The 13,259-nt window shown below is 37.5% G+C and overlaps 1 protein-coding gene across 1 annotated transcript in view; it reads right to left on the bottom strand.

Annotated features, from left to right (window-relative positions):
* Positions 1-490: 490 nt before the first annotated feature.
* Positions 491-13,259, bottom strand: part of LOC124550693 (piggyBac transposable element-derived protein 4-like) — an 87,428-nt gene continuing 74,659 nt past the window's right edge. The window contains exons 2-4 of the mRNA XM_047125417.1: positions 2,114-2,175; positions 606-659; positions 491-498 (exon numbers count right to left, since the gene is read on the bottom strand). Coding sequence (XP_046981373.1) covers positions 491-498; positions 606-659; positions 2,114-2,175 — 124 coding nt within the window. The remainder of the gene's footprint in view (positions 499-605; positions 660-2,113; positions 2,176-13,259) is intronic.

Below are 13,259 nucleotides of genomic sequence, written 5' to 3' on the forward strand. Positions count from 1 at the left end.
AGTACAACACATCCTGAAGTCATCTCTTGGCACATGACAATAAACATCAAGTGGGACTAGGCTTCATGTACAGTCCTACAAAAATCAACCCAGCATTCTCTTCTACAGCTCCAGTCCCATGTACAACTGGCATGTGTGAAGTAAATATATGCACTTCAAACCGTAAAAGACCTAAATAACATTAGGATTGATTATAGGATCTTGTGTGGTAGTGTAACAATTTGGATGAAAGATACAATGGAAAGGCTATATTTACTGTGTAGTCAACTTCTCATGCAAGTGGTTAAATTAATGAACAGCAGAACTTGCGCCAGTAAAAAACCCATAAACACTCCGACACCTCTACTGCTATTCCGAGTTAGAATACCCCGGAACTGAACAAATCATATGTGACACGCTGTGGTCACATTGCCAAGACCTCAGCTTCAGATGGAGTGTCTGCTGTGTAACCACACAAAGTCACATTGGGGCTATGGAACTGTAAGGTACATCATTTCCCTATAAAATGACACCAAATCCATGCCCAAGTTAAATGAATAAATCATTGCATTTTCAAAGTTGTGAAGTACTTATCGATACACCCATTGTGTGTGCACAAAACTTACCTGGTGCAACACTCATTTTCGGAGGTCCATTTCCTTCAGATGTCAGGACCAAGCCTGTAACAGAAATTTTAACATTTACAAATCTCTTTCCTGGCACTGTACATTACTTCATTCACTGAACTATTATACTACACAATGGCCACAAATAATGACAAGAGCTACTGCTGCACTTTTCAGCATTCAAAAGTTACAGTGTACACAGGAATATTTCTGGAACCAAATACAAGAGCCATATTAAGTTTATAATATGGTTATAAAGGCTGAAACTAGAATGTACCAGTAAACTTGCTCATGTTCATAGCCAGTTAATGAAACTAAACTCTTACAAATGCATTAAACCCATTATGAAATGTTTCTTACATTGTCTTAGTTGGAACAACCATTTCTTTTAATACAGTAAGCAGAAACAAAATGCTTGAAAAGCCAAAGTCACATTTGCTGCACTTCAACTCATATTTGGCTGAGCGTTATGAACACTTTTGACATGTACGTACAGATGTTTACTCAGTGTAAACCGACTTCAACAGCATACAAAAACCCACCATTATATTGCAAGAACAAGCTGCATTCCAAAACCAAGCAGCAATCCAGATGGGTATGTATTTTATGACTTCATGAACATCAATATCCTAGTGCAGTCTCTTTGGAAGGTCAACCTATCTGATGAAGTCTGTGAAATAAAATTATCTCAAATTTGAGGGTGTGGAGAGCACTAAATGAAAGATTCAAGGGACTGTCAGTATGCCCCATCAGTTTTAAAGTATTATCTTCCCCATGAAAACATTCTATCAAAGTTCAAATTGAAAAATTCTGGATAATTTATCAGTTTCCCAGAATAAACCACCTGAGCATCACACTAGTAATGAAAGATGACTGAGCAAAGCATCCAATGGATTAAAAAAAATTTGTAATTGTATTTTCATGCACACAGGAACCAGCTATCAAATATGGACAGGTTATCTACATTCCATTTCTAGTCCCATCCTAGGTAAGTGCTTTTTACTAAAATTGTCAGCTGACACCAGTGCTTAATGATTGATCCCCAATCCACTTCCCATGCCCATTCCATACCTCTGAAATTCCGGCGCCTCCGGATTCAGCGTCGACTGGATGACGGTTGCCGAACTAAAAGAAAAAAACAAACATTGTTATCAGAAGGTGTACACACACACACACACACACACACACACACACACACACACACACACACAAACAAACAAACACACAAACACCAACTGGTACACAAGATTTGGAAAAATCGTGAAAAAACATGCTCCATCTCTAGAGAACGTTCCGTAACTGACAACTGTAAATTTCAAAGTTCTGCATGAGACTGAACTGGGGTACAGCAAGTTCTGTGCTAGTCAGATTCCATATTTTTGCTAGAACCATAACTTCTGCTGACTTTGGACACTTTATGCAGTCTGAAGTGAGAGTTACTGGACAGAACTAGAACTAAGAATTGTTTTAACATTGCACTACAAGAAACCTTTGAGACAGTTTTGTACGCGTTGTGTCAGCAGGAGGAGGAGGTGGTGGTGGTGGTGGTGGTGGTGTGGAGCAGCCCACACTGGAGGCATGCGGAACAATTCTAAACCTTAGTGTGACACTCTAGAAATACTATGAAGAGCTATTCAAAATAAAGCACTCAGTTGTGACTATTTGTGGTGGTTTCACAAAACAACACCCAAACAGTTATCAGTAACCAGTCATTAGCTCAATTTACATGGGGCTTTAATATCTGTCCCTGTCCAGACTATGCTCCAAATAAGGTCTACCTGTGAATCCACAATGAAGTGGATTGGCAGCAACACTGACATACTTTGTGATGCTGTAACAGACTACATGCAACCTCAGTTGGCAGAATTTTATGCAGGTGCATTTTGTCAGCTTCTTACAAATGCTCACACTTGAACAGGCCCCCAAGGAAACAAAATATGGAATCTTATGATTTCACAAATTATTTCAATTATACCAGTACTTTATCTGTAACTGGAAAGGGGACTATGCACAAAACCCTGTGCTCTGAAGTCTGTTCCGTTTCTGAACAATCCCATGAACATGCATGTGTAAAACTTCTGATGCAATGTCTTACCATTCATACTACTATAGAAAGACAAGATGTTCGATGTTCCCATGTCTATGTTCTTTTCCAGTTTACTTGATTTTACACAATACTCCAATAAACATTCTGACAGACAATCTCAATAATTTTGAAACAATGAACAGTTTACTGTTGAAACTGACAGCACAAAAGAAAATGATGGCTGTGAAAATATGCTGTTTAGTTTTTCTTTCTCACTGTCAAACCAAAATAGCATAGCATTTAAACCACTAGAGAAATTTCATCTCCCACATGCTCTTACTCTCATGTAGTTTTAAAACAAACTGCATACAAAACTATGGGCCGATTTTTTTCTTCCTCAGTTGATTTTAACAGAAAACAATATGGTTTGTAGGCTTATGATCAGAATACTACTGTGATATAGAAATCAAAAGTTTTGTATTCCTACCAATTTGCAGACAACATATGACTACACTTTCACTGAAGCTACTGTCCACAGGTCCATCAGCTGAGAGGTCTCATAGCCCATACAGCAATGATATTCATTGTCTTACCCATCCATTTTCATCAACTTCAGTTCCTAACAAATCTTACAATACAGAGAGGGAGGCAATGGAGATTGAGGAACACAGGGGAGAGGATGGGGTGAAGGAGAAGGAAGAGAAAGGGGACAGAGGGAAAAAGAGGGGGGAAAGAGAGGGGGGAAGAAAGAGGTTTACGATTTATATCCAATTACTATACATATTTAGTAACTGGGAAGCTTTGTGTATGCTAGTTTTATAGTCACACAGCAGCCAATCAAATGTGTGCGTAAAATGATTACATAGCTTGACATTCTACCTTGTGTCACATCCTAACTAGTGCTTTCACACAAATTTCAAACTGCCACTAGTGTATTAACATTTATCAGTGATGCTGATGCACTGGTTATGTCTATTCCATACCTCCGAAGGTCAGGTGCATCTTGATGTAACGGCGACTGCTGCACCGTCGTAGTTGAACTACAAGAAAAGTAAAAATTACTATTAGCGTAAGGTACTTGCAGGAAGCAGAGATAAATAGTTTATCAAATGAACATGTAATATGGGAACAAAACATGGCAATTTAACCACACACACACACACACACACACACACACACACACACACACACACACACACACACACACACACACACACACACACACACACACACAAAAAGTACCACAGCAAATGAATAAAATTTTTCAAGACAAACATGAGAATACGATACCTTACAAATTCTGGTGCTTCTGGATTCAATACAGACGTCCATATGCTGAAAATTAAAATTGAAATACCTTAGAAAGACATTACAACTGAGAGTGACATTAACACGAACAGTAACACATTACAATGAAGAATTATGCTAAGTACAGGAAACAGTGTTGTGGGAAGACTTATCAGGAACTGAAAAACTAAAGACTTCTCACAGGAAGCTGAGGAAGTAGGCATGGAAATTAACTGAAGTGAGGTAATGAAAATCAGCAGGAAAAATTAAGGTTTTTGGTTTAATAGACAAGTTATTGAAATATGTGCTTTCAAATATCTGAAGTATGCAGACCAGGACAGGAAACCACACAGAAAAAGTTTCAGACAGAACAGAAAAACTACTCACAATTTTGTTATGTATGAGGCAATTAGCTAAAACAAAAATCATAGTATAACAATAAGATAGGAGGCTTTGAAAATGAACTGCACATGCACAAAAATTTCAGGAAGAACAAGACAGCTAACTAGCATTTAACCTGCAATTCTCACCTGCATCAACACAACTATCACCCCTAAAAATTTTTGGTTAACTATAAGAGTAAAATTAGTACCAGCAGAAATGCAGCTATAAATGCTTCAAGAAGTACTGTACAAACCCCACAGTGTTTTCAAGATAGCATTTAGCTACTCTCAACTAATATTCCATTCAAACACTAATCACATTCAGTCCATTACAGGAATAGATTATTCAACAGTTCACCCAATTCTACTTTGACACACTAACAGTGACCAGCCACAGAACCCAGGAAACGTCTGAGGAAAGATCAGCTACTGCACGCTATTGAGCAAGAATATGGAAGCATAGAAGGTAGGTCACCGTTTCACAGCACACCACATACACTCTTGCAACATGGGACAAGACTTTACCTTCATTTTCCATACATACCACAAGTGTCCCAGTCTGAGCCGACAGGCAGACAGAAATGTGATGTCCTCATTTTAGAGCAGTTTGGTTGTATTGCGCTGTGGTGTGAAACCTGAAATGAAAACCTCTGTCACCTCCCAAGTGCTCCAAGCTAACTTAAGAGGTAACAGTTGCTACCGCATGAAGCACAAATAGGATAGTCTAATATTTATACCTGGCAAGAAAACTACATAATTATTATGTGACAATTGCTTTAGGTAAGAATCCGTACATTTTAAGTGCCATTGCAGATTCTTTTTACATGACCTCCAATGAGAGGGAGCTTTCCAATTTAGTCCAGTGAGCATATACTGTCTATTCTTTAAACTCACAATTCCATAAAACTGCATTGGAACATTTCCTGGCAATAGTCCGTGAATGTGAGAACAGAGTTCTTTGCCAATGAATACTGTGAGTTGGTACAGCTTACGTAGGGATGTTTGAGTTTTATTTTTGATGTGTTGTGGTTTTGTTTTTCGTAGTTGTCAGTGTTGGTTTTTTCGTATCAGTAGTTATAGTTGACCTATACATGTCAAGGAAAATGACCTATTCCAATTTTCATATTTTTAAATGTAGGTACGTGTGTTTTGGTACCTTCAGCTGTGGTGAAGGGAAATTTCCGATTCCAATTTTCATAGTTTTTGTTTTAGGCATTGGTGTTTTTGTACTGTCAGCTGCTGTTAACCTATATAGGTCAAGGGAAGTGTCCAATTCCCGTAGATTTTTTAATTATTTTTTGTTCATCAACTTTTGTGTTTTGGGATCGTGGTGCGTTTTTTTTACTGTTATATTTAGTTTGTCCTTTCCTATAACCCCCAATATCCTGCAGTTGTGCCATTACTTTTATTCTATTTTTGGAGGGAGATGTTATTGTCTTACACGTATTTTCGTGTTTGTTGCCATGTGTATCTAGTGTTATAGGCGCCATACTGGAGATGCTTAGAACAGCAATTTCCACCACATTGATGACATCATGGATCAAAGCAGACAGGTGGAATCTGACACTTCTGTATTCCCAAACCTCACACTGTAAGGCCCGTAAGGAGGACCGCCACAGTTTTAGTACATTTTACGATCCTGAGCTTGTTCGGTGAAGAAAATGTGCCGTTCTGCGTTCCAATGTCTCAAAACCTGACGACGTAATGCTGAGCGAAGGTCTATTTCCAGAATGCCAATAGCAAGAGATTGCATGTTAGTAGCCAATTTAACCAGGCGATCAGCAAGCTCTTAGTCATGGATCCCAACATGGCCTGGGGTCCAAATGAAAACTGCTGAGCACACACGACCAAGGAGAGGGAGTCCTGGATAGCTATGACCAACCGATGGCAAAGGAAGCACTGGACGATAACTTGCAAACTGCTTAAGGAGTCACCGCATATAGTGAAGGACAGTCGCAAGCAGAAGCGGACACTGTCCAGTGTGCAATATGGCTACCAATTCTGCTGTGAAGAAACTACAACCATCTGGACCAAATCTAGTATCAGGATAAGAACCATGTACCAAAGCACATTTATCTCCAAATATGTTCCCCAACAATCACAATAAACCATACTGAAAGGTGGGTTTTGGGAAGATATTGAATGGTATATGTTATCTTCACTGCACCCTTTGTTTTTTGAATTTTCAGTTCTAAAACCAAGACATTTAACAAGCTGCCTTGTGTTTAATCTGTAATACTTATGAGCTTGCCCAATGATGTTTCCAAATTCATGGGCCTTGTGCTGTGATTGTGGTTATTGTCTGAATAGTGAATGGTCACAATCAAGCAGAGACAAAAATCTTCATTGTATTTTATTCTCTAGCATGTTCACACACAAACTCACTTCCAAGAGTATTTGTATACATGTAACATCTATTATGGCATTCATTGAGTAAGGTGGCCTCAAACTCTTAGGAACACTGAGGGGAACAAAAATAAACAGACAATAGCTAACAAACGCATGACCTTTGACTTGCTCACTCCACATCCAAGGCTGTATCTGTTACACTACAGAAGTCTGAATCTGCCGTGTCATTTTTTATATTCACCAGGGGGTTATTGATAATTTATACTAAGAATGGCCATTTTTGTATCTCATTTAAGCACCATTGCCTTAATAGTGCTCACTTTCATAAAAAGCAAGATGCAGACATGACACAGAAGACATCTGACGGCAAAGGCTGAAGTGACAGTCTTCAGGAAAGCTGTTAGAGCTGAATTATGTAGAAGCCACATTTCACAGCACAGTTGTGAGACCAACTACTCCTGTTCAAAAAACATCACTCGCAGTATTTCACTACAAGATCTCATATCCAAATTCACTGGCTTCACACATGCAAGGCAAATATCTCCTCAACCTATACCTCTAACTACACTTTAGATCAGCATCAATACAACCTCCATTCCAAAAGTAATGTCTATGTAAAAATAATACTGCCTAGGTTCTCTTACCAACTGCGACATCACACTGCTCATCATATTATGGGATGAAGCAGACATCCAGTAACATGTCCAGATGACCGTTAAGCACATTTGAGTCCGAAAGGGACTAGGCTAATCTAAGTATCTGAATTCATACCTTCCTCCAGTTGAAAACTATCACTTGTGGCAGTTTACAAGTTTTCTATGTAACAAAGTGACAATTACAACATAGTATTACTTTACCTCCATGTAAACCTGACAACCTTTGAGCCACATCAGTGCTAATCATCTTTACAAAACATGGGCCTACCTTTCATTTAACATAGTTGAACTTTACTATGTTAAACTGCTTGATTTATTGGAAAAGCAGTCTTCAATCCTTTGACATAATATTACCATTTCAATAGCTACAGTCAAACCATTTAATTCTGTGAAGAGACCTAATGTTTCTTGGCTTAACCATTTCTGATTAATTTATTGTGCCTCAAACAATAACTGAAATTTACTAATATGCAGTAACACTTTGACCAGCATCAAACATTAAAATACAGCTGCATTTAAATAGTGCTAGCATGAGTACATGTCACACTGCTGTTTAGTGAAAAATAACTCCAAACCACACAGTACAATGACAGGCATTAATGACAAACATACTTGCAGCACAGGATGTGCTAATGCAACATGCAGATACATACCGGTACAACATCTCTATTTCGTCGGAAAACTGCTGACAGCATGGGCACTCTGGAAGGGGAAAAAAAGCATACATCATTACTTTGTCACAAATATCTGAACAGAGGTTAACTGATTAATTTAAACGTTTACTAGGGACATGCACACTAGTACAAAACATGCCTACAATTTACACATCTCCACTGTGTATCCATAACATGAAATCAACATGGCTCATGAAAAATTAAATGACAATCATGGAAAAATCATATGCAGCTTCAGCAACACTGGATGCCAGGATCATATGAATTCTGTCAAACTGCTGGGTTTCATGATTGTGCTCTTTCAAAGTATTTGTGGTCCACGTAAGACAACATCTGTCGAGACTAAATGATGCATTAACTGCCCAGCAGTTTGTAACGGTGTATTATGCACCATTACATAGCCACATTAGTTATGTCCCACTGTTATGGGGATGCTTCATGTTAATGAAAATAAAGCTGTCAGGGTCATAACATCAAGCAGAAGACTGGAGCAAAACTTGTTAGGAAAATGAAAATTTTCAGCCAGTGTGTTTTTATACCTCATCAGCATAAAGGAAAACCAAGAGGGCTTTCAGCATGAGGCAAATATGTATGACACAAAATTAATACTGAAATACCCAGTCTGGAACAAGGCAACACTCCAATGGCTACAGTAAAAATTGCAATTCACTTCCTTTAACCGCCAATGCCTACCACCAGGTTTATTTAAAAAGGAAACTGCAAAAGTCTGAAACAGCATCCATTATACTCCATACACAAATTTTGCCAATAGTGACTTAACAAAATGATACTGTTTTTGTCACATAAAATAAGGTTGAGGTGCCACTTATTCCATGTTAAGGAAAATACAAGAAGCTAGATGATTACTGTAAGGAAAAGCTTACACATTACTTGAAAATCATCTGTTTCAAAGTCTGTACATTACAACTGTGTAGGAACAAATCTAAGTTCAATAATGAAAGCAAAAAAGAAAAGAAAATGTATTTCCCTAGTTTTGGAAACAAATTCTAGACACAAAGTCTTTTCCTCACTTTTGGTCTCTGCATATTAAAAAACTGTGGCTTTCATAACTATTATCTATTTACTAGGAAGCAATTTGTTCTTTATACAAGCACAGAAGAAAAATGTGCATAAAGTAGATAAAACTTACAGCAATTCAATGGAGCAATTAAGAAGTATTCTTATTACTGGCTGAGAAAAATCTGCTTTTTCAACACATTTTTGCATAGATTCACTAGAGATTTTCCTTACAGTGCAGCACTGAACTAAGTCCATCAACACACCACCCCTGAAGACAGAATGTGGGCCACTGTGCACAATATATTCTAGGGGATACAGGCACGAATTTTTAATTCTTTCTGTTCTGTGAGTACTATAAAACGCTTGGAGTAGTCATTTTCTCAGCAACAACCTCCAGCACAACTTTGCTGCGAAAATACTTTCATCTCTTATTCTTTGGTTGACAAACATTTAGCTAAGAAGTGTTATATATTCGTAACTTACTGTATATTTTACTATGCTTCAAGGATAAACGAGATGCTCTGGCAAGAATTATGCTTATCTTGGTATAACAATACTAAAACTATTTCAAATAAGCCTACTTAAAACTAGCATAGTTAGAATCTGTATTACCAATACTTTCTACAAATTTTTAAAAGTGGCCAAAACAGAATGTATGCACTTATGGCTTCAAGCATGGCCGTAACAGGGAAACAAGACTATGGATCTGCTGACTTTGGCATGCCTTTGGGCACTACCATATTGAATTTTAAGAAATGAAACTATAATACTTAACCAATACATCCCAACAGATCAAGTTTCTTACGTCTTATTTAAATGCGTAGAATATGAAAAACCAAATGTATGTTGCTTAAGAAGAAACCATAAAACCGCACACAGACCTTTTCACAAAATTATGACACCAAATAGAAACAAAGAAACAAGTGCTTCCATGTCTAATTGAATAGTACTTCACGTTTTTGTAATAAGCTATTGTAGAATTGATATTCAAAAGAAGCTTAAAATTCACTAGGCCTAACTGCATCGAAGTACCCTTAAGGGGTTTAGTGACCAAAACTGGAGCCTTGAGCCTATATCCTTAACGTGAACAATAATTTTAAGTATTAAAAACTATACTCTTACATACAAACTATGCACGTGACTATGACGTAGTCTCTTCAGTCATTACTGGTAAATAACGCAAATCTATTAATACTGACGCAAGCTGCAGCACATTATCTGTATGATTTTCTGCTGAATTTTGCAGTCATGTTCAAAGACTACGCAGCAGCATATGGAGGTAAACTATAGTTCGTAACTACCATTTAGCCAATGTGCACATCTTACATTGTACACCTAAGCATGTGACCAGTATCATTAAAATTAAGTGAAAGATATGTCGCCAGCTTCAGGAGGGTGTACATGTGTGAAGAGGGGAAAAATATGGTAGACATTCTTAGCAACATGAATAGAATCGTGCACATGATTACACTGTTCAGACTGATAAAAAACCGATGTCTCATATTGTACTTAGTATATAACGCAAAATATCTTAAACCAACATCGAATGATACCATACTGATGACGATTTAAGCCCTATTTTCTATGTCAGGTAAGGCTAACGTAATTTAAACAGATGGTAACAGACGAATAATAAGTTTGCTACGAAGAATTACTTAGAAATCCCGACACCATGAACATATTGCTGCGTAAGTAGATTCATGCGAAATGAAACACGACGCGTTCCATTGCATTACTTAACTAGGCTAACATCTCGTCCTCTATCCCTAAACCAATCTGCAGTTTATGTGACTTACCCATCATCATTGCGCTACTACTCAGCCAAATAACAGTGACGACTGCTACACTAAGACTGACGTCCAACTAGAACTGCGCGCTCCGCCTTGGCGGAAATCAGTGACTCATCTTTGCTTCAACGCCGCCAACCTTACCACCGACATCTGCAGCGCACAACTTTCAACCGTCAAGCGCAGTCGGAAATTACTGAAAAATTTTCGAAATGACCTAAATGAAATCATTATTGCTGGCGTTCTTCGGTTCGTTCGATTAAAAGTGTTGTGATATATCATGACTGTTTGCAAATGGTCTTACCGCGCATGCGCCATGCCGTGATCGTCCTGACACTTTTCTTGTCTTTCGAAGCAACATTGCCATATTTTACATATAACATATTATAAGTCCAGCTAAGCATGGTAATAAAATGACATGCTTAGTTGCACTGAAAATTCCACATCGTTGTATGAACATATTACCTTCAGTCTAGTTCTGTCGATTAATTTGGGAGGCACAAATCCCATCCTTGTACGCATATAATAGACGTAAAATAGTTACAAAGTTGTACAAGTGGAGCTCAGTTTCAACAGGTCGAAACAATATTTAAAAAAGCACAATTTACCTGTAATATTACCTTTCTTTTGACTCTCGCAATCAATTTTCGAAATGGTATTTACATCTTGATGTATGTAATAGGTGCATTAAGGTATAGCGGATGTCACGATAGATAATGATTTTGTGTGTATTCACTCTACATACACCGGTAGGAAAGAAAAACATTGAGATGGTTGCAGATCGTGTAGCTTGCATACAAAAAACATTCTCTCACATCCAATTTGCGTGACTGCCTAGTTTTGCACATGCTGATTTCGTTTCTCTTTGATCGTGTATGAGAATAAAGATATGTTTTAACAGATAGCTATGAAGCAAACAGACTGTACGATTCTCGGTAAAAAAGGAAAACAAAATGTGTTTCATATATGTTGACAAGTTGTACATTTGAATTCCTTGTTAGAAAGTTCTCTTTTTTTATACAAAAGTTTCTGTTGTGTGAACATGGAGATTCATTTTTTTTTTCTTTATTAGGAGTATTCCGTTAATTGCTGTTATTTCCAGACAGGCTTAGATGTCCTTAGTGTATAGGCAGTGCCAAGTACCGGTCATTGCTCTCGTGGTTGTTTTCTAAGATAATGATTATGACAATAAAACACTATATGCTGTCAATCCATAATTTACCAAAGAATGGAATTCTATAATTTTAAGGTGCAAACGACTGTAGTTAAGAAGTAATGTGAAGCCTAGAGAAGGTAACACGTATATGTCGAAAAATTTCTTGTGAAGGCAGTGTTTCATTCCGCATTACTGACCAATTTCTACTGCGCAGCCATTTTCAAGTAAAAGTGTATCAGTGTTCGTGCATAAAGCAGTAACAGATCGTAGAAACATCACATGTCATACAAGAAATAAAACATTAGAGAATACACCATTAATATCTAATTTTGTAAACCACACTACAAAAAAAACATATCAGTAAATATAATAGTTACAAAATGCATCCGTAGGCTACGGCCAGATTCATAATGAGGTAGCCCTATTTGGTGTTATGCTTTTCATTGTGATTTTCGGATTCCCAGTTTTCCTAGAGTATTCTCTCGTGAATCATTCTTTATCAAGTATTGTATATGATCTGTTAATGCTGTAAGTGCGATGATACGAAAATGGAGACTAGAGGCTGAATGAACAGTTGAAACTAGGCAACGATGTGAAATGAAACGTTTTGTTTCAAATAAATTGACATGCTCCACGGAAAAGAATAGGCTATTTCAGTTAACTGTGTACGTAACCACGGGAAAAATCAGATTTGTAGAAGCACAACTTTTTCAAAATTAACTGCAACGTTCTGCAAGGGATTTATGCTTGCTTTGCTAATAATCAAATCAGAGGATAAAAATAAGTCATTACAACAAATAAAACATGCGAAGTGAATATATTTAAACTCACTCGACAGCTCCCATCCACGGCAAACACATTTGTTTTCGTTTGATGCTTCTTATACGTAGAAGCGAGCAATAAGAATTGCGTGTAGGGTACATCCTAGGCACTCGTGCAGGGATCTGTTTAGATCTCTACAAATCCTTACAACACCTGCCCAATATATTTTTTCTCTGATGTGCTTTGTTTAAAAAAAATAGCAACTTATTCAAAATCAATACCTCATACCACAGTTATAACACCCGAAGGAAACTGGATATCCAATATGAGCTAAAAACAAAACGCATGGCCCAGAAGGGGGTTTTATATAGTGGCACCAAGATTTTTAATGCCCTCCCACCGCACATTAACGAACTGGTTCAAAACATGCCAAAGTTTAAAGAAAAACTTAAGCAGTTCCTTTTAGATGAATCTTGTTACAGTATTGATGAATTTCTTGGCAAAAATGCATAGTCTCTTGTTTGTGCTTAAACCTTACTGTGTGACCTCTACAA

The sequence above is a fragment of the Schistocerca americana genome, chromosome 9, assembly GCF_021461395.2.
Source record: "Schistocerca americana isolate TAMUIC-IGC-003095 chromosome 9, iqSchAmer2.1, whole genome shotgun sequence".
In the NCBI taxonomy this organism is placed as follows: domain Eukaryota; kingdom Metazoa; phylum Arthropoda; class Insecta; order Orthoptera; family Acrididae; genus Schistocerca; species Schistocerca americana.